General features: G+C 44.9%; 1 protein-coding gene across 2 annotated transcripts in view; it reads left to right on the top strand.

Annotated features, from left to right (window-relative positions):
- The window catches only part of RAD18 (RAD18 E3 ubiquitin protein ligase), a 57,877-nt gene extending 39,905 nt beyond the window's left edge, over positions 1-17,972 (top strand). The window contains exons 12-13 of one of the 2 annotated variants that reach the window (XM_075762514.1): positions 6,031-6,093; positions 17,314-17,972. In XM_075762514.1, the coding sequence (XP_075618629.1) occupies positions 6,031-6,093; positions 17,314-17,413 (163 nt within the window). In that variant the 3' untranslated portion in view covers positions 17,414-17,972. Of the gene's footprint in view, positions 1-6,030; positions 6,094-17,310 lie in introns of both variants that reach the window. The other variant, XM_075762513.1, reaches the window with a different exon arrangement.
- The last annotated feature ends 3,855 nt before the right edge of the window (positions 17,973-21,827 follow it).

Genomic DNA, 21,827 nt, shown 5'->3' with positions numbered 1-21,827 from the left:
TTTTGGCATTCGGTTTGGGAGCTATTGATCAGGACCTAAGATCTGGATTTAGCTAGTTGTTTATTCTTGGATTTATGTGCTTTGCAGAATTTGGGCTTGAGTTCATCAGTTGAAGAAGAGTAGAAACAGGGAGCTGTGCTTCAGTTGGTCTAGAGTTCACGGGATGGCAGTGATCCTCTGAAAACCTCTTGGTTTGTCAAAAAGACAGGATGGAACGGCCAAAAAAGCTGCTGAGCTTTTTTGAAAGCTGAGCTCTTCCCTGGCCCTTGCTTCAGTCTGAGTTTAAAGAAAGTGTTGTCCTGATCACTAGGCTGGCCATTGCTGTCACATGAGAAGTATATGAAAATGTGTTGATCAGGGGAATAACTGCCTTTTTCAATTATTTAGTACATTTTTGACTTAATAAATCTTGAACTACTGTGGCTTAGAGATGGTGTCTATTACAGTGTTAGATAGGAGCATTTTATCTTTGATTTTTGACCTCAAATATAGGCTTGTTGTGGAAGGATGATGATACTTCTCTGCTGTGTTGTTGATTCACACTTTTCTTCCAAAAACTGTGAGCCATAACAGATGGGCAAGAACTGTGAGGCATGGTGAACAGAGTCCTGGAGAAGTTATTTCCAACAGCAACAGCTGAAGATCCAAGATGTGTTTGCGGGGAAGGGATTATGTATGGTACGTATCCAGAAGGACACCAGTCCCTAGTCTAGAGCCATGGGGTTTGGACATGTTTGACCCTGAAAACACCAGTGCTCTCCAGTGCTTTAGCCTAGATGACCCAACTGATGCCAGACTCTCCTAAGGAAAGCAGTTGAAAAGATCTGCTGGATCTCTCTTTGGAAGGCAGAGCTTCAAAGGCATGCTCTCGAGCTGCAGAGGAGGCCACTGCAAGCCAAGAAACCCTGGAAAAAGTCAAGAAAAGCAGTGCAAGAGTGGAAGCTGTGTAAAGTTTAGACGAGAGCCCTCCCTGGGGAGTCCTGGGGACTGAGAAGCCAAGAAGACTTTGTGGTAACCAGTTTAGCTCAGATGTTACGCAAGAGTTATGGCCACTCCAGCAGCGAGCTCGTACTATTGATCACAGGCAGGTTAAAGCGAAAGCAGGATCACAAGGTGGAGGACAACATTTTCCCTTGCTTCTTGCGACCGGGCATTCACCTTCAAATGACATTGGTAAAATGAGACAGCCTGTAGCTCCCTTCTCATGCCAGCTCTGAGGAAAAATATGCACAATACACGTGCCAGCACTAAGTACATAATACATGGCAAGAAGGACTGATTTAAGGACACTGGCTATTCACCGTGAAGCCAAGAAGGAGCTTAATCTGCCTTAACATAAACAAATTCAAAGAGACATTTGCTCCTTTCATTTTTAGAACAAGACATGTTATTCACACTTGCGTCAGCTTTTTTCTTGCTATTTTTGAGGTGGTGTGTTTATCTTAAAAAAAAAAAAAAAAAAAAAAGAAATAGGCTGGAGGGGAGTCAGATCCAAATGATGGTCAAGAAAGGAAGAGTTTACTCATGGTTAAAGGAATAGTTTACTGTTGGTTGGTTATCTGTAAGTGCTCAGAAGAAGCCGACCCTGCAGACCGGTGAGGCAGAGCTGGGGATTTGCCCAGGTCACTGCGCTTTTCTCAAGCTGGAGACACGAGTCCAGGAGACGGAACCTCTTCACGCCCCATCACCTTGTCAGTCAGCATGTTGCACCTTGAGTTAAGTTTCAGAATGTTAATGGTTTTGCTATAAAAAATTACTCATCTGGAACAGATATGTAAAATCTTAGGATTGAATAATGATCTTTATTAAAGACAAGGACAGAAAACCTGTTGTGGGAAATTGTCTTGGGTTTGGAGTCTGAATGACGTCTGAAGATGCGTTTTCCTTTGTCTGGCCCCAGTGCAGGTAGATGTCTGTGGGGTGTTGGAAAGGCAGAAAACACTGTAGAAATGAACCAAACTATTCTAAATTCTGTGATTTCTTTGGGACCCCTAGGCTAAAATTTATAGAAAAACATACATAATGAAGTAGCTGTTTCTTTTTTATTTAATTAATTTTCTCCAGTTTAGGCAAATTTATTCAATGATAAGAAGTGCTTAGGAGTTTTCTTCAGGGGGAAACAAAAGAATTATTTTAAAATATGAATTCAGTTGGCGGTCAAAATTTCTTTTGCATAGTCGAAAATGTTTTTTGATAGTTTTTTTCAACTGCCTGGCATATTTAAGGAGTTTTTTTAATTTGTAAACTTTTTTTCCCCCTGCATGTAGAAAAAAGGTATGTAATGACTTCAACTCAAAATCAAGCAAAAGCTCAGTCTTTGATGTTTGAGAGAGACTGGATGCAGAGAGCTTATTTCATTGAGTGACTGGCTTGGAACGATGGATCGTCTGAGGAAATTCTGAAACAAAGGGCTTTTTATCTACAGCTGGAAAGTTTGTAACCCTGCAGCTTGGTTTTGTATGTTACGTGCGTAAATCCTTGGTGTCTCAATGCAATTACGGCGTCGGGTTGATTTGGGTCGCTGGGGGACTGATGGCTCCGGAGCTGCTAGCCCAGTTGCTTCCGTACGTATGGCTGAGGTGGGCACTCGCTCTAGGACGTTTTGTGCTCAGTTTGAAAAGAATTTGGTAGGCACAGACTGAATTACAGATGCAAATTATGAACTTGCATTATTGTTCTGAGTGTTAGCCAAATTTTTTCACTTATATTGTTTTGCTTGTGACAAACACAGTTGGTGATAAATGATAATAACGCTACATTTTTCAAGGCAAGGAAGTACATCGTGTTCAGGCATCAAACCTGTCTTTCTCTATTTTAGGGGACTAAAAGCACACAAATAGCCCCGTGTCGTCCTCCCCCCACCCTCCCCCTTTTTTTTAATGGAACTGGAACATTGGGGTAGGACTTAGAAGTATGATAACAACTCATTCCTTGGCCATCCAGTTTGTGTACCAAAAATGGGGTTTTGATGGACTTATAATCTTGAGAGTAAAAATAAAATGCTGGACTTCAAAACATTCCCCATCCACCGTTGTTTTTACAGCATGTTTTACCATGTTTTTCATTTGAACATACTAGATTTGGTGCTGAAATAAGAAATGTAAGCGGTTGCCTGAGCCCAGGCTATGGGAAGAGGCAAGCTGGGTAACGGAGGCGTGCAGGTGATTGCAGTGGGTCCGGCAGACAGTTGCATTTCCAAGATGTAGCCCAATGTGGCTCATGCTTTGAGGAGCAGTTGGGAAGATTCATGACCCTCTTCCTCCGGTCGCTGTGTCCCGGGGCTTCCTCACCTCCACCCCAGCCCTTGCGCATGGGGTTGGGCTCGGTGCCCTCCCTGCTCCTCTTCCAGTTATTGTAAGCGGTGATACTAATAATTTCTGCGGGGATAAAATGTTCTTCCCTATACGTGCGGTCACTGCTTTTAATTTCGGGCGACTTTGTTTCCATGTTAAACCTGCTCTGTTGGGTAATGTCTGTAATTTGACAGATTTATTCAGCAGTTCAGGAAAGTTCCTGGGGAACCATTGAAGAGTTGCTAAAATTGCATCAAAACTTTTTAATCCATTTTGTTTCAAAATAATTTTCTCCATATGGCACCAGTGCTTTGTGCATATTTTTGGTATCTTTTTCCTTTTTATCTTTATGAATAAATGTGTGTGTGTGTTTAAGGATTCTCTAATGTGGTGGTGGTTTTCTCCCCTGAAATCCTGTTGGTGGTTCTATAGTTATTGCCACGGTAATGCCTGATGAGTCTGACTTCAGAGGGGAGAACAGGCAACAGGAGACAAAATGGTAATGGAGAAAACAAAGTCCTGCCACCTTATAAAAGTTGCATGCCATTTATTATCTTAAGAAAAGCTAAAAAAAAAAAAAAAAAAAAGGAAAAGTACGTTTGCATGTGATTGCCAGTCTTCTAGGAGCTGGTGTTTTCTAATGCATCACAGTGAGGGTTGGAGATCTCTGCGGCTGAACCCCAGCTCGACTTAGGGCACGTTCAGATCCTGGAGCCACCGAAAGCACGTGCGTGGTCAGGAGGACCCAGGGTGACGGCGGGAGCAGCCCAGCCACGCGCTCCTCCAGCTGCCCCCTGCCCCAGGGTGCCTGGGCGCTCTCTGAACGTCGGGGTGAGCCCAAAGCATTCTTAGCGTACCCTGAGCCTTGTAGCTGCCCAATGACATCATTTGGGTTTAAATCCCTTCTCCTGTTTGAGTGATTATCTTCTCTCTAATGATGCAATATGTTATGAATATTAAGTGTTTCAGTTAACTTCCCACTCCTGTTCTTGAAAATCCGTGAAATACCATTTGTAAACTTCAGCAATTGACCGTATTCTCAGGACTCTGCTTTGCCATGCTGGAATCTCTCCTGTGGGAATGAGTATTTTTGGGCTGCTTTCCTTAATATGTGCTTTGAACAAACAGAACTGCACTGATATCTGTGTATAAAGTTATGGCTTTGGGGATGTATTTCTACAGTTTGTGTCTGCTGTCTTCTAAAAACGGGATTTTTTTCTCGTAATTTTGTTGTAAAACCTTTAAAGTAAATTCAAGAGAACTGGTATCCAACTGCTGTCCCATGGTTTACACTGCGATCTCCCAGCTGTTTGTGTAACAGAGTTTGTTATGTAATTTCTGCAATAAGGTGCAGACTGTTTAAGCCACCAGGCATCTTTTTGAAAAATAGTTTCTAGAACACAACTTGTTAGTTGGAAAACTGCAAATTTCTGCAACCCTGCAATTTGGCATGTACTTGAGAACGTTTATATTACGGAGCCTGAACGTGCAATAGAAATGATTTATCAATAATTCACCAGGGTATTGTGTTCACCTAATTCAGATTTTATTGAAATTTGACAAAGTTTTCCTCTTATTTAACATACAGGCTGAAAACATCTGTGTAGTGAGTTTTTTTTAACTTTGAGCATGGGAAGAGGTCTGACTGACATCACCGAGCTCACGCTTGTAGTTAAATATGTGTGTATGTATATGTGTGCATATCCCTGCACATGCCTGGATTCTTCCAATGGTGATGCAGTAGTGATAGTTGAATTTAAAAATGCCCTGATTTAAGTAGCCTCTGTGACTACTGCAAAGCACATACAAATGGAGCGAGCAAACCTCTGCTCCATCGTCGTTTCAGGCACGCCTGGTAAGCTCCTGCTTTCTGCAGCGGGAGCAGGAGCTCAGGCAGCCGCTCTTCAGCTTTAGCCTCTAGTCCTGTGAACATTAGGTAACTCTTCACTGCTAGAGGGGCCTTAAAACCACATTTACATCTTAGATAGGCCTAAGTGTTTAAAAGAAACAAATTAACCATAAAGACTTTATGCATTTATATGCTTGCTCTTACAAAAGCAGCCTGGGGTGACGTTTTGGGCTCTCATTACTGCGACGGCTGGAAGGCTTGCTGGGCACTGACACGAGCTGCTTGATTCCCGTGTTAGCCAGGTTGGTAGAGTTAAGCTTATTGCCATAAAACTCACGATGTAGGGTGGTTGTTCTGCTTGCTTTATTTATTTTGAGTTACCATCTTAAATCCTCTACATTGAAGCTTCTCACCTGCCCAGCAGGTTAAGGTTTTTTTTCTTTGATATTGGTTCATCTTTTTTGTTCTGGTCAAAATGTGAGCTTATGCCTAAGCATCAAGTTTTGAGGTTGAGAGCGCCTTTACTCTTTGAAATGTTGTACTTTACCCATTGAAGTGTCTTACAAATCCTCTCCAGGAAAATGGTCTAGGGTCTGTGAGTATAAAGGTGTTGTAGTGACCAACAAGCAGACATGAACAGAGAGAATTGTCTTGTATGAATGAAAACGAGACCCAGCAATAACTCTGAAAACTACGTGATACGGAGCCAGAACTGTCTGGACTGTCCTGTTGGTTGAAATTATTTCTCCTTGGTTGAAATTACTTGTTGCCAGTGCTGTGTGGAGGGGTCCGTCTCATCTACGGACTCTACTGCCTTTGCTAAGTAGACCCCTCCTTTGCTGTAGGTTTTGCTAAAATAATTTACATCTCTTTTATTTTCTCCTTCAGCTCCAGTTCAGACATTTTGAGAGATCTGCAAGGGCCTGAGACATGTGCAGCATCTTCTGACAAGTAAGTAGAATGTATGGGTGGAAAAGTCCTTGCGACTGATGTAGGTCAGTAGTTTGTGGAATCCTGTGCGCTTCCCGCGGGAGAGGCAAATGTCTCTGAAAAGTCAGGTTTGCGGTGAATCCCCACCGCTGTGGGAGATACAGTTTGGTCAGGGGGTTTGGATCCTCGGAAAATCATACCTGGGTGCTCCAAGGATCTGTAGATGACTAGTTGAAAATTGTTGTTCTAAGGTATATTTGAGTATGACTATATATTTTAAAAAAGAAAAAAATAATGAACTGATTTTTATGGAAAATTAAGAGAATCTGATCTTCCATTGTATTTAAAGTTACATAGTGGTAAGTCTCACATACATCTTTGTCAAGTGGAACATGCTGGAATTGCAGCATCTTTTTTGACTTCTGTTTGAGGAGAGAAGAGCATTTTCTTGTTTTTAAAATCTTAACATCTTATTTCTTAAAGCCTCAAATCCTCTTCTGTTATACAGCAGTAATATTTAAAATTTGGGTCTAGCTGTGCAAGGTGTTGTACAAAGAAATACTGAGAAACCATCCAAGGATTCTTGAGGTAACGCAATGAAATACATGGAAATGGAGAGGAAATCCAGGGATCAATGGGGGCGTTGAAGGTGTGCAGTTGTAGGGACATGTGGAATAGCGTAGACTTCAGCTTTTTAGCTGAAAAGCTCTGTAGTTGTTATACAAAAAAACAGGAATGAAGAGCGGCGGGGTCTGCGAAAGTAGTGCAGTCTACCCTTGAGCTGAAACTGGCTTGATCGGGGATCTCTCTTCAAATATCCTGTCCACTTTGGTAGCTGATCTTAGGGGCATGATGAGAACCATATTGCATTTCATTCTTAGTCCGCTCTTTAAAGAGTATTTATGACACAGTTTTCTGTATGATCCATTACATATGTGTGTGGTCAATAGATTGTGACAGCTCTTAAAATTCATGATTAATGACAGAAGTAACATTTGAAACTCTCTTAAAATGTGTGTTTAGATAATCTAATGGATTTTAAGGAGCTTTAATGGAAGCCCTGATAAGGCCTTTGGTTACAGTGGGGCCAGAGGTCAGTGTTAGAGTACACCACTGGAAGAACTGGAGAAAGTAATTGTAGAGCCTTTCCGGTGGAGAGAGGCATCGCTTTGGGCGGGTGAGTGGTGTTTACTGGAAGGATGCTCACAAATGCACTTTATTTGTAGTACCTGCTAGTGACTCACTGAGACGGGCACCGCAGTACAAAATACATGGTGGCACATGTTGCAGATGCTCCTCTCATTTTGTTAAAATCAATTGGGGACAAAATACCGCATCATTATTGTAGAATTAATACACCTGCTTCATTTTTGGAGGAGATTAGATTTAGGAAGAGCAATAGTCAACTCAAACTGTAATGGAACTTAGAGGTGCTTCCTTTGCCAGGACAAGGGTGTTTGCCCAAGAGGGCTGGAAGCCCTGGGTGTAGAGGAGAAGGCTTTTGGGAAAAGGTCTGTGGAAGGGCTTGATTCCTGTGTGCTCGTGGGGGGGTCAAGGCCGCATTCTTCTGGTTATGTGGAAGAATGGCATGTGGCGCACGCTGCCAGAACAGGCCTGCTGGCTAGCCTTACCCTTAGGAGAAGGAGCCTGGCACGGAGAACTTGGCTGTCCCGCAGTGGTCGGCTGCGTGGAGGGGCAGTTCCCAGGGCTGGCAGCAGAGCTCCACACGAATGTCTGTGTTCCCGGGGCTGGCATAGCAAGCATCCTGCTTTATCTGTGACAAACCAGGACTTCACGGCAGCCTAAAAACCTCTGGTTGGAACTGCTTCCAGTTCTTCAGACTGTACCTGTTAGAATTACTTCACCTGATGAGAGTGAAGATGCAAGGGTGTCTGATGTTGGGTGGTGCGATGAGCGTGTGTGCTCTTGCTCTTAAAGGCAGTGACCTTTACCAGGATGCAAACATTGGCATAAAATCGTACCCGATCAGTTCAGCTTTTGAGCATGAAAAGTGACTGCTCTGCGTGGTGGTGGAGGATGGGGCTGGAAGTGGTACCCCGTGGGTGTTGTGGGGCTCGCCTGGCTGTGCGGGGGCTCAGGAGCAGGCTGGGAGATAACGGCCATGGAGTGAATTGTTCTGCAACAGCACCAGCGTGAAGAGCGCTAAAAACAGGTATATATTTTTAATTCAAACGCGCGCTTGGAGGGAGGTCTGTAATTAATTACCATAGGGAACTGTGTACTTCCTCAGTATTTTCTATAAGAATTTATTGCAGCCTCTTTTATTGAGGGAAAACAGGGTTTGATGATTCTGTGCTTCCTGTGGGAGGGTATTTAACGTGCTTCTGATGATGTTTTAATTGCCCATGTAATATCTGGAGTATATGGCTTCTATTTATTACTTCTAGCTTTAATTTTGCAGGTAATAGCTAGTCTACCATACATGTTAAAAACACCCAGTTTGAAAGTATCTTTAAGAAAATTTTTAAAAGCGAATGGCAAGGCTAACAGTCTTCACCTTCCCAGTCGTATTTGCCATATCTTTGGAGACTGCCTGCCGTCTCCAGACTCGCAGATGGTGGACTGTAGTTTCTTTATCAGCAGACAGTGACTTGCAATTCATTTTGGTGATGGCACAATCAAATTATTGTCTATTCTTTTTTTGTGCTCCCTGAACTCCATTCTGGAGATGCCAACTGGCAGAACTGTTTTCTGCAGTACAGGAGATGATACGCTGTGGCTTAAGGGTTTGGCATCTTCTTGCATGAGTTGGAAGAATGTGTTGCTTAGTGGAAGAAGAAATGGGAATGTCAATAATAAAACGGTACTGGTGTTGTTGATGGAGTGTTTCTACCTAGCAGAAATGGACGTTAACGTTGGTTGTGATATGTATCCATAGCGAAATGATTTGTCCCTCTGATAATTTCCTTCACCCAGGAAACTTCTCAGTCACTTGGTTTAAGTTGAGTGGTAATAGAGTTTGGCCAGGTAGATAAGTGCAGAAGAACAGTAAGTAAGTTACTCTTTCCGTTCATTGCAGAACGGTATCCTGCCGGGTGCTGAGTGGCACGGTGGTGACGTGAGTGAGGGCTTTGCTTTGCCAAACTTGCCATGGGAAGGCACAGGCCAGCATAACCAAAGAACAGATGGCCTGCTTCATAACCAGCCCAGATTTTATAAAAGTTGAGTTATGCCAGAAAGGTATCATCTAGCTTACTTTATAAGAGTTAATAATCAGATATTTGCAAGAGAACCAAGTGATATAGAAGCTCCAATTTTTTGGCTTTCTGTTGGAATATACTTTTGAACATAAGGTAATTACCATTCTGCTGTGCAAAAGCGTAGGCATCAAAGCTAGGAAGGGGCAGAATGTAAAACAGTAAAGCTAGCCTTAAAGTAAATGAGATTTCTTCTTCATTCTGTGTCCTAAGTGATTTGTTCTTGCAAGGGTAGCTGTATTTTGCAAATTCTCAAAAACAAACAGAAAACAAAAATGGGGAGGAGGTGTAACTGCTGGTGCATGCTCTGTGTGAAGTGACACACTGGCAAAGTCCTGAACCAGGAGATTGTGCCTTTTTCAGTGGAACAGTGATTTGTTGAGCATTTTAATTTGCATGACAAATCTAATAAAGGAGCAATAAGCATTCATATTCTGCATTTAGAATAAATTGTCTATTTTTTCAAGCTTTTAATGTAAATTGAGACATTACATAAATTCCCTAGAGTCTTCTTTCATTTCTACTAATTGTTTCATTTTGACACACAGAGATTAGAAGTTAGTGCTCAAAAGTAAACCCAAGTATTTGCATATGACATCCTTGCTGTTGGTTTGTAAAAGTGCACAAATGGAGCAGTTCAGGGATATTTTAGTGGCAGTTTGGAGCATATTTTTAGCAAAACGTCATTCCTTTCCTGAAACTTGCTTAAGCATAATTTCAGTGTTCTCTGAGCTTGCAAAATGAATTTTTTTTCTTGCTTTTCTCATCTTCTGTTGAGTAACAAATCCACTTGCAGTGGAGTGATGTTATTGGGATGATGTAAGTTCATACTATTCTGTATCTGATGGAGTTGAAGCAGCATTTCAGGCTGTCGGTAACTGCTTGGTGAACACGTATGGAAAGTCTCGCGGTTCTCTGTGGATGTCAAACAGGTCGGTGGTGCCGCCGACTTGACGGCAGGTTTGGGTCAGTTCCTTGGGCAGTATCAGGTCTGAATGTCTAAAAATTAACGTGGGGTTTGATGCAAGGCTTTTATAGTGACTTTGCCATTCAGTCACAGCTCAGTTTCACTGCTAAATACAGTCGCAGCTTTTCTGTAGAGCTTTCAATGAAATTCCAAAAGTGATAGCTGGTGGATATATTTCCTATGTGACTTTGTTGTGTGGAGAAAATAAAATTCAAAAGAGCCCAATTAGTCATTAATTGCGCAGTATTGCAATTCGAGATCCCTGCCTACCTCAAAGTGTACCTTGATATTGTGAGAAACAATTTCACCTCATCCCTGAGGTGAGGTGGGTGCTAGAAATGTCATTGCAACGTATCTGTGCCTGACTGGACCGGAGATGGGGATAAATGACTGTGTGGTGTGTAGTCAGGATCTGCTTGTCCCTAGACAAGCAAACCTCATCGTTACAAAATGCACCACAAGATACGGGAAGGGATTTGACTTACCAAAGTACTAACATTTGCACATTTCTCTAGAAGGTCAGGTACGTTTGCTTTGCGTTTTTAATATTGGTGGCACTGTGCCGTGTGACCAGTGGCTCAAAGTCTAAGAGTACAAAAATATTCTTACCCTAATTAAAATGAATGTAAACCAAAGTTGAATGTGCTGGACCACCTCTGCAGCGATCAGCCCTATGTCCTTACCGCACAGGGAGATGTGCGTGGAGAGGCCGTGGGGCTCCCGGACCTTCCCCCTCGCCGGGCACCGCGCTGCGGTGGCTCCTTGCCGTGCAGCCCTGCAGCCGGTGCCTTCCCCTCCCACAGGAGCGTCCTGGTGCCAGGATCAGCAGCTGTACCGAGTGCCACCGAGCATCTTCCTCCGCTTGTAGGTGCTCAGACCTTCTGAAATGCCTAACTGCTGTGCAGAGCTTGGAAGACTTCTGAATACTGCCTTAATTCTTAAAAAGAAAGCTCTCTGATATGGAAAGCGTATCAAAGATCAGAACGCATTCGGCTTTGTCCTACTTCGGTGTGTCTTTTCAGGCATGCAGTGGAGACACGTTTTTCCACATGCTTTTAAAATATTCCACTGTGAGACAGCTCGGAGTTAAATGCTCCTTTGCTCTTCTGTGTGTATTAAAATAGTTGACTTCCTTTTTCTTTGGGCAAAGAACATGCCTAACTCAATCAAAATCACTTTTAACTTTCTGGAGACTATTTAAGCAGCAGTCCCCCATTAACAAGATGCCCTGTACTAACCGGGCTCATGTTAGGACAGCTGGCTCACCGCTTTCAGAAGAATGCGGTTACTGCAGCCTGTGTGGCTCCACAAACCAAGTCCTTTACCCGTTTCTACCAGGTTTTTTTCCTATGGTCTCTGCCTCCCGTTCCCTGAGGTGAAGATACCCTAATCATTGCCTGTTTTTCCCCATGAACCACACTTATTTGTTAGTCTGTGCTGTTGGTGACTTTATGTTTATTGGCAGACAAGTGGTTTTAAATTCAAGTTCAGAAACAGAGTAAGGTTTTAATCCTTCAGATGTAAATTAAGTTTCCAATCCTGAGCAAGCGTCTTTGTGCAGTTAAGTGTTCATAGGTGAGGCATAAAAATTTGAATCCCATGCGACCTGCTCCTGGAAGCAGCTATATATTGAATAGCTCCGTGTGCTGCTGGCGTGTAGGATTGTACAAATGCCGAACACTTAGCAGGTTCATTGCTTGATGAGCATTTAGCGTTATGCTGACATGGGCCCTGCCTTCAGAAATTGCTTTATTAAACAAAACCTCCAGGCAACAGTCACTTGTTTAACCCATTTTTGTGTCTGCAGACAACAGTACCAGTCTGCTTAGTGATGTTTGGGAAGAAATGCAAATCTCTGAATCATATTTTTGTGAATGTGATTACATATTTTGTAATCAAAAGAGATTTTTTTTTTTTTAGTGAATTTTGTATTTTCTCTTCTACCCTTTACACTTGAGAGTGAGTTGAGTCACGGGGTTCCGAAAGTCGCTGCTGCCTGGAAGGGCCCTCTGCTCCATGGGGAGGGGGGGGCTGCCTGCCAAGGAGGGAGCTCTGCAGGTGCTGCCATCCTTCTCCACTCTGCTAGAGAAAGCTGGGGAAAGCTAGCTGGAGACTCACTTGAGAAGACAAGGAATTGATTTTCTATGTCACTTTGCTTTCTAGAGTAGTTGGGATTGGCAATACTATGTGTTTTTTCCCAGACTGTCAGGATATGTGTGTTCCTGTCTGGAGCTGAGAGCTGACATCAGGGACGCTCAAGTTCAGGTCAAGACAAACCCACAGAGGTGTCAGATGAATAAGAAAATATTTTGCTCTCTAAAGTTTTGCAGGTGCAGTCATCTGTATTCCTTGTAACTATAGTTAAAATACTATCAGATGGAGTTTGGAACTCAAATGGGCTTTGTTGAATTACTAGGCGTCCAGTCACTTGTCTGGTGTCTTCATAAATCCTGTACCTGTGATGGTGGGAAAGGGGCTGCAGTGTCGTATTTAATGGGTTCATGTTGATGTCCAGTGGGGAGGATTCCACAGTCTCCTGGTGTTAATTTGCTAAGCTATTGCCATCATTAAAAGGGTGGTTATTTCTTTGCTGAAGAGCGAGTGACACGTACAAACCTCGTAAGGAGACAAATGGAAATTTTACACTTTGGAAGACTATTCCCATTTCTCCTCGGTCTTTTCAGAGGAAACAAAACCAGTTTCTGTAACCTTCCCGTGTAAGACATGTTCCCTGCTCATGTCATGTTCTAGGTGTTTTTCTTTTCTAGCCTCCTTGGGAGGAGGAGGGGATGATGGGGAAAAGCACCGTGCCATACACACGCTGTTCTGGTGGTGCAGCTGAGACCTCGCTCCAGCTGACCCTGCTGGGGGGATTCTGTGGGAAACAAGCGCTGCGGTCCGGTTTGTGCCCCTCTGTCCCAGCTGCTGTATTTCCCCTTTCCAGCCCTTCGAGTGTCTTGCATCCTCCACGAGTTCCCCATAATCCAGCAGAACCTCATTAACCAGCACGGTTTTGGACACGATTACCTTGCTCTAGTGAAATGTCACACTTCTTCGGTGGAGTGGTTCCCGTGCAGGCGTGTGTTTTCTCAGATACGTTACTGGTTGGGTTTCGTGCACGTTCTATATTGGCATTTGAGGTGCAAATTGGTTCGAGACTCCTCAGGAGTCACCAGCGCTGGTGCTGGGTGCAGATTCTGCCTCTTTGGCCAACTTAAAATATTACTGACTGACAATTAGTTATTAGTTTATTTCTGAAATGCTCAATAAGCGTGAAAACCGTAACGAAGATACGTAGCGACACTGACACCGGGGTGTGCCGATGGGACCTAGCTGGAGTGGTGTGATGCTCGGGTGGTGCGGCGGTGTGGTGTTGGTACCCCGCAGCCGCCTCGGGCTCCAGTGTTACACAGCAGCTTATTTAAGTGCTCTCCAGACTTACCCAAGCAGCTATAAATCATGTGAGCAGTCCCAGTTAAGACAAAGGGCATAGTATTTGCAGGGTGGGTCTTTAGACTGATTCTAATCAGTTATTTCTTGGAATAGATTTCTGAGACCAATGTCTTTTCTGGCTTAGTGGTAGTTACAAAGCCTTAGATTACTAAAAATTGTAATTAACTTCCTCATTTTTTCAGTTTCCTTTTTTAAATTATTTTTTATTTGCATGGAAAATAAATTATTAATTCCTCATTTAATTTAATGGTTTTTTTTCTAATGTTTATCTTAATACTATCTATCTTGAATTCAGCAAAAAAGAGGCAGAAAATGTGAGATATTTCATTATAGAACAAATCTGGATATAGTAAAAGGACAGTAGAAAGTGATATCTGTAAGGTCATCTATAAAGTGGATGAAATACTTATAAATAGAGCCAGGATTATAGAAGTATTTATGGAAGTAAAAATAAAATTCCGTTGTCCTCAAGTGCTTTAAACTCAAATAAATATAATTATTTTGTCAGTGGGATATTTGGTAGGAGATGAAGGCTGCCACAGAGAGTTTACTTTGCCATCACAAGCTACAAGGACATTTGGAAATCCTTTGAGATAATACCCTCTGTATTCAATAGGTAATCCAGTTCAGGTTTTTATTTACTGGAGGAGGGAGAATCCTGATCTAAGACAGAGAACGGTCTGTGCCAAAGCAAATGTAAAACAGTACAAACAAATGCAACTCTGGTTTTCGTTCTGCGGCTTCAGAACGCGCCCTGCAAACCCAGCTGGGTTTCGGATCCTTGGCTGCGAGTGCCCGGGGCTGTCGCCCGCCTCTGCTGCACGCCCCGGCACCAGCGTTGCCTGCGAGCGCTCGCTGCCGTGCGGCTCCTTCCTGGCGCGGGGCAGTGAGGGCATCGCGGTGTTACTGGCTGCTGAGCGTGCTGCCCGAGCTCCGCAGCCCCGAGCTCCGTGTGCTTTTCTGCGGCGTAACCCAGTCCCCGTGCGGTGCGGCACAGCAGGGAGTCACCATCGAGCCTGTCCTCTGGAGTGCGCACAGCACCCTGTGGACAAAATGCCAGACAATCCCGAGAGGCTTGAAGGGTAATAATGAATAGTAAATTAGACGAGCCCCTAAACATTCTTTTTCTATATTCATTATATAATCATACTTGAAATAATTTACCGCATCTCAAGAATTACTTCTTACCAGTTTTCTGTCAGCCTATAAACAGGTTATTTCAAGCTAGACCTCAACAATTCATTAGTAAGCAAGCAATGCAATTCTTCCCAAACTGCGCCAGTGTGCCAGTTGTGTCTGACAAGGAGATCTTAAAAATTGGTAAGAACCCCCCCTTTTTCCACAGCCTTGTCTATGTATATATTTCTGCTCTTTATAGCAAATAATGTCTCTGGGAAAGTGAAGCAATTAATTTTAGGGAAAGAAACCTTAAGTGTTTAATGTATTTTTAGCTTTATTTAATGCAGTTAGTTTTTGGAGAAAAACCCTTACGCTGTTTTGTCGGGCTGGTCTCACCATCGAGAAGTGCTTTGCAGACCATCAGGAGTTAATTTTATTCACCCGTTCATCCGCTAGCTGAGGTCGCAGGGAGGTGGTCTTGGTGGGGGGATCTCCGTGTCAAGGCCACGGCCGGCCGGTACCCAACATGTGCAGCTGCAGGGCTCCACCTGGCCTGCAGGACCAAGGCCGCTCTGCCCGTGAGCTAGCAAAGCGCCCGGAGGGGGCAAGCAAAGGTGACTCATGGACGATACGCTGCATCGGACAAGTTGTCCATCTGGCTCGGGATCCTTGGTCCATCAGTGGCCAAGCCTTGTGCTCTGCAGAAGGGTTCCTGTGTCACTTCCAGATCTTACCGGTCCCTAAGGTGCGTGTTGCTCCAGTGTCGTTCGTCAGAGGCTCATAACGACGTAAACGCCAAGTCAGTTATCCTGTGCTCTGTCATTCAGTGGCGGAGTTGGATGGGGAGAGGCAAATTCTCCTTGACCTAGAGCAGAGATACGACCCCCATACAAGAGTTAGGTATGATGGATACAAAGAGCAACAGCTCCCTTGGGTTTGATTGAAGATAGCTACTTTAAATCTTAATTTAAAGGGAAAAAGTAGTTTGTATGCACTCTTAAGACATCTGTGTATCCGTGTACGAATACTTTCCTCGGTTAGCCTGCGTGTTTTTGTTCGGCGTGGGGCTGCCCTTGGCAGTGCGTTACTGTACTGAGAGACTTCACAAACCTAGGCCTTAGCATTTGCATTGAATTTAAATAATAAAAAATTGTGAACTGCAGTGGAGAAAAAGGTGGTGTTTATAACTGTTAATGTCTAATTTCACTAACATTTAAAACCATAGCTGCTTCTAGGTTACCACGAGTGATCCTCTCCACTAAATGGAGATGGATGGACTCGGGGACTGGAGGGTACAGCTGGGAGGGAAAGGCCTTTGCCTTCGTGCGTGACAGAGCTCACGCTCGTAAGGTGTGTGGGGTTGAGGATCGGGGAGGGTTGGATGGGGTTGTGTGGCTGCATCATCGCTCCTTTCTGCGCCCTGCAGGTATGTCTGGGCAGTTAATCGCTGCTGTCTCTAGAAGCACAGACGGAATCCCATTGCGTTGGCATTCCCGCTGGAATTCCTCCTGGACGTGGTTAATGCTCTCAGGTGCAGGAGTTCTGCTTCCGTCGTGGTGCTGAGCTGAGCTCTGACATATGGGTTGTTCCTGTTAATCGCTTTTAGTATATCTCTTCCGAAAGTCAACAGAGATGCAGAGTTTGGCATTTGAGAGCTTTCCATTGTTATTTTCAGTTGCGAATTCCCGGCTTAAGCCAAATGAATAGTCCCTGCAGGATGGATTCATCCTAGCAAATGGTAAAAAAAGAGTGCATATAAGGAATGTTTAATTAGTAAAAGCTATTGATAGATGAGCAATATCTTTCATGTCAACACTATGTGGAATTTTAAGCTCTGAGGCTGAATGATGGAAATTAGCTGCTTAATTTAAATATGGCTAATTTAACTTTTTTTTCTTTAAAATTAACTCTGTGACTAAAAAGAAAACACTTCTTTGAGTTTCCAGTGGAAAATTCTTTGTCCATAAATGAGAAGAGCATCTGGCAAAGAGAGCCTGTTTAAAGATGGGAGTCCCATGCGCTTGCCTTCTTGGGTAACCGTGACCAAAACCACGTCTTGTTCCTCAGTGCCTGTGCCGCTGAGGATGACTCTGGTTCAAGTCAACCTTTTCTGATATAACGTAATCGTGGCTTTGTAAGCGCCAAGGGCTCTTCTCATTTATGGACAAGGAATTCGAAAGGTTGCTGCAGTGCCTTCCTGTTCCGAACTGGTGCCTGGTGACGGCGGAGAGGGACCGTGACTGCCCTGTCCCCACAGGCTCAGGGTGAATGGGATGGTTCCTGAGAGCCGGCATCTTCTTCGAACAAGAAGACAGAGCAGTATTTCTCTGCACCATCACCAGTAACACACACACACACACACACGTGTGTGTGCCCACATACCGCTTACAGCGTGTTAATACAGCCCTTGGTACTTGCCGTGTTTTTAGAGCATCTTCAAAACTGTATTTTTTTCTTTTTTTTTTTTTTTTTTTTCCCCAGCAGCTACTTTCTGGGTCTGCAAGTTAACAAAAGAAAGTCACATCGGCCCCGAATGCCAGAAAATGATCAACTGCCTCCCAAGAGTAAGCGGAAGAAGAGCTAGTGCTGCAGTGGTGCGACACTTAAAACCGTGCAGAAGGCTTAACGCTGAGAAATACTTCTTAGCTTTTCCCAGTTTTCGGCGTATCTGGGTACTTATTAAAATGCTGAATTTTCACATAACTGTCATTCAGACTGCCTTAAAATAACCAGATTGGGGTGCTGATGTTTCTGTTCCCAGCACTGTGGGCCATCTAACTCTGAGATGGGGCATAAATGACCGGGGTGCCGCTGCAGCCTTGAGCTGGGTTCTCGGCAGCGTGGCTCTGCGTGGCCGCTGACGGACGTGGCTCTGCGTGGCCGCTGTCCCCGCTCCCATCCCACAGGAGCTTGCCCTGCCCCCCTGGAAGCGCTCGCGGGGCAGCATTTTTCTTGGGGGATGCTGATGCTCCAGTGACCTGGCTGAGGTGGTGGGGAGTCGTGGGGGGACCTGAGGGACAGAGCCGACTTCTTCTGTTCTACACGAATATGCTTGGCTTTATGGAATATGTCTGTGTAAACTTACTCATGAGTATGTGTCATTATTTCAGCTTAAAATCATTAAATTTGAAAGAAATTGCAAAGTTGCTCAACATTAAGTATTCTAGCTTTAAAATAAGTATTAGTGTTAAAAGGTCTTGACTTCCTTAGAAGATGATGGAGTTTTGTAATGAAATAAAGCAATGCAAAAATAATAAATCTGAGCAACAAGGTGGGTTTGTAAAAATACATCTTGTAAGTAAAATACATACCATGCAAAATACTCAAAGATGTTCTCACTGAGCGCTGAAGCTTTGGGCATAGCCTTTCGTTGGGATCTCTGCAAAGAAAGCACAAAATCTGTTTGAGGGCCATGTCTCTTGACTCTAGACTATAGCTGTAATTGGGACTGGACATTTTACTTTCAAAATATTCCTCCTCAAACCGTGGTAGCAGGCAGTATTTTTGTTTAAAACAGACTAAACCTGTGGTGAGTATAACCTGTAGTAAATCCATTGAGGTAAGTAGATGCAGAGGGAAAATGGGAAGTTGGCTGGTTGGTTGGTTTTCACTGCAAGCAAACCTTCTGACAGAGTAATTATTGACTCCTGCTTTTAGGTCTGCCTTTTAATCACAGAATCGTTTTGATTGGAAAAGACCCTTAAGATCCCCAAGTCCCACCGTTACCCCAGCACTGCCCAGCCCACCACTAACCCCTGTCCCCAAGCACCACATCTCCACGGCTTTTAAATCCCTCCAGGGACGGGGACTGCACCACTGCCCTGGGCAGCCTGTTCCAGGGACTGACAGCCCTTTGGGGGAAGGAATCGTTCCTAAGCTCCAATCTAAACCTCTCGTGGTGCAAACTGAGGCCCCAGTACTGAGCCCTGGGGAACACCACTTGTGACTGGCCGCCAACTGGATTTAAGGTCCATTCACTACAACTCTTTGGGCCTGGCCATCCAGCCAGTTTTTCACCCAGCGAAGAGTACGCCCGTCCAAGCCATGAGCAGCCAGTTTCTCCATAAGAATGCTGTGGGAAACGGCATCAAAGGCTTTACTAAAGTCCAGATAGACGCATCCACGGTCTTTCCCTCATCCACTGTCATAGGAGGAGATCAGGTTAGTCAAGCAGGACCTGCCTTTCATGAACGCATGCTGACTGGGCCTCATCACTTGGTTGTTCTGTACGTGTTGTGTGATGGCACTCTAGATGATCTGCTCCATCACCTTCCCCAGCACCGAGGTCAGACTGACAGGCCTGTAGTTCCCCAGATCGTCCTTCCGGCCCTTCTTGTGGATGGGCGCCATGTTGGCCAACCTCCACTCAACGGGGACCTCCCTGGTCAGTCAGGAGTGCTGACAAATGATGGAGAGTGGCTTGGTGAGCACTGCTGCCAGGTCCCTCAGTGCCCTTGGGGGGTCCTGTCCAGCCCCACAGACGTGTGTGTCATAGCAATTAATACAAGACACTTACATTTTGTGCAGTTGGCCAGAGGAGAATAAAAATGCTTGAGTGCGTAATGGTCAATGTGTTTGACATTCGTGGCATGTACATCAGTTTACATCAGCATCCCTTAGAGGTTTTTATTGTTGTTTTAATGATATTTGAGTAAGCAGCACTTAATTTTCTTTAATATGGCAATGATATCCACTGTCATACATAGAAAATAGCTGTCACGGTTTGATCGAATGAATGGAAGGAAAACAGTTACTTCCAAAGCTTACGGCATTTTATACATTAAAGAGTATACCTTCAATGGCAACACCTTTTCTTGTGTCCTTTAAGTGTTGGGGCCAGACTCTGTGAGAGGCAGGACCCTGTCGCTGCTGCCCGTGACCTGCACGGCTCCGGCAGCAGTCCCTGGTCCCGCTCCGCAGGTCACTAAACCTCTCACCAGCCCCGGGGCACCCGGCACAACGCGCACGGGGCCTCTTTCTCCGAGCAGAAAGCCAGAGCTCGGTCCCTCGCGTGCGTGTCCACGGGTTCCCTTCCTGTCAGCCTGGGCAGATGTGAGGAGACATTAACCTTCCGAATGATGTTTTAGTCTTTTGCAAATGTTTTGAATTTAAACCCTTCTGTTGTTATTTGCAGTGAACCACAGTGTGACCTGCTCTCTTGGATCTGTGGCGGGTTTTCCCCAAAGAGCTCTTTTCAGTTAAAATAAAACCCAAAATGTTTATTTCTTATGTGCATCTACTATGTTCTCTGCAAATGCAAGTCTTGGCTGTTTGGGTTTTTTATTTTGGTTTTGGCATTTAAGGCTGCCCTTGCGGGTGTCCCCAGCGTGGCCGTGCGGCTGGTGCCGGTGGTGTGCTCTACGATGCTGGATGCCAGATCTGAAAACCGGGGAGCCACAGAGGGGACGGAGCAAATCCCCCCGCCCTTGGTTTGGCTGCCGTAGGTCACGTTGGCTTCAGCAGGGGCTAAGGCAGCGGCCGAGCCGGGCAGCCCTGTCGGTAGCCACTTCTCCGGGGTGGGAACGTGTGCTGGGCTGTTGAACAGATGTGTGGACATCGAAGAACGGGGAATCTGGAAATCATTCTCAAGGCTGTGTTGGCAATACTGTTCTTATAATTTGTTTTTCTTGTTATATGTGTTTTCTTGTTATTGAGTCACATGTAACACTCCTGCCCCTTCCTCCGGCGAGGTGCAGGGGTTCTCCCTGGTGCTACGCCTTGACAAGGACACGTTGAAGGAGGAATTCAGAGGATGCACCCTCCCCTTTGTCAGAAGAGCAAAATCTTGAGGGGACAAATAACACCAAGCACGAATCGTGGCCCTTTCATCCCCACAAGTGTCCTGGAAGAGCAAGCCGAGGGGCCAAGGCAGGGAGGCTTTTGGAAAGGGGTCAACTGTTCATCGGGAGCAGCGTGGGAGCAGAGGTGTTTGAGATCCCATGCTCTGCCGTCTGCAGAAGCTGCAGCAGCGTCTGGTGATCCTGGAAACGCCGTGAGCCCGAGCCCTCTGCCCCTGCACGGCGAGGGATGCCCGGCTGGGATTTCCATCCTGCCTTCCAGAGCTGCGTGGTCATAAATGGAATGAAACTCATCCACCCCATCTCCTGCTTGAAATCTTCATTAAATTCTGCTCATTACACTTTCTTTAAGCATTTTATTTGTCATAACTCATTATTTAGGGAGAGCACTGGAATGCAATATTCCTTTCCCTAAGAAAACTTAACTTTCCAGTGTAGGCAGCTTTAAATTGAGTAATTTAATGACCAGATAAAATACAATATCATATATAAATTCCAGGATGTTAACTCTAATATGTGAAAAACTCCATTATGAGATGTTCATCCTGCAAGACTGATGTTATTTTTTTTCCTCTGTGAATTCTGTTATTTTAGGTGTGCGTTTGGATCATAAAGGAACGAGAACCCTTTCTGGGCTCCTGTTGACCCATCCACTGCAAAACCAAACCATTTTTTGGCCATGAGATAACGCGCCCTGGTTCACATTCACAGCTGACATCTGCTAATAGCCCGTGACGCTTCCCGCTCCTTCTGGTAAGGAGGATCTGGGTGGCAACGCGGCCGCGACGCCAGCTTGCCAACACTGATAGCGAGACTGGAGCGCGCTGCCAGCCTTTCCGAGGGGCTGCGCTGCTTTTTGGGGGGGGATCAGCGTTTGAACAGCTGCGGAGCCGTTTCAGAGCCGTTGCTTCACATGCACAACGGCCGCGGAGGGCGGCTGCAGCCCGATGCCGCCGGTCCCGGCTGCTGTAGCTGCGTTGGCCGGTTTGACATCCGCGACGTCCAGCTGCTCACACAGCCGCGTGTCCGGGATCACGGTGGGTAACTGGGCACTGAGGTGCATTAACCTGATTATTGTTTGGGTTTAGCGAGCTCCCAAATACTCCCTCGTTGGTGTATTTGCTGTTCTGTTTGCAAAAGTAGCCAGTATTCATTTCAGCCCAGGTTTAGTAAATTAGAGGCTGTGTTTGCACTGTGTCT

The sequence above is a fragment of the Balearica regulorum genome, chromosome 10, assembly GCF_011004875.1.
Source record: "Balearica regulorum gibbericeps isolate bBalReg1 chromosome 10, bBalReg1.pri, whole genome shotgun sequence".
Classification (NCBI taxonomy): Eukaryota; Metazoa; Chordata; class Aves; order Gruiformes; family Gruidae; genus Balearica; species Balearica regulorum.
The sequence above is the reverse complement of the archived record's forward strand: the minus strand, read 5'-3'. Positions and strand labels throughout refer to the sequence as shown.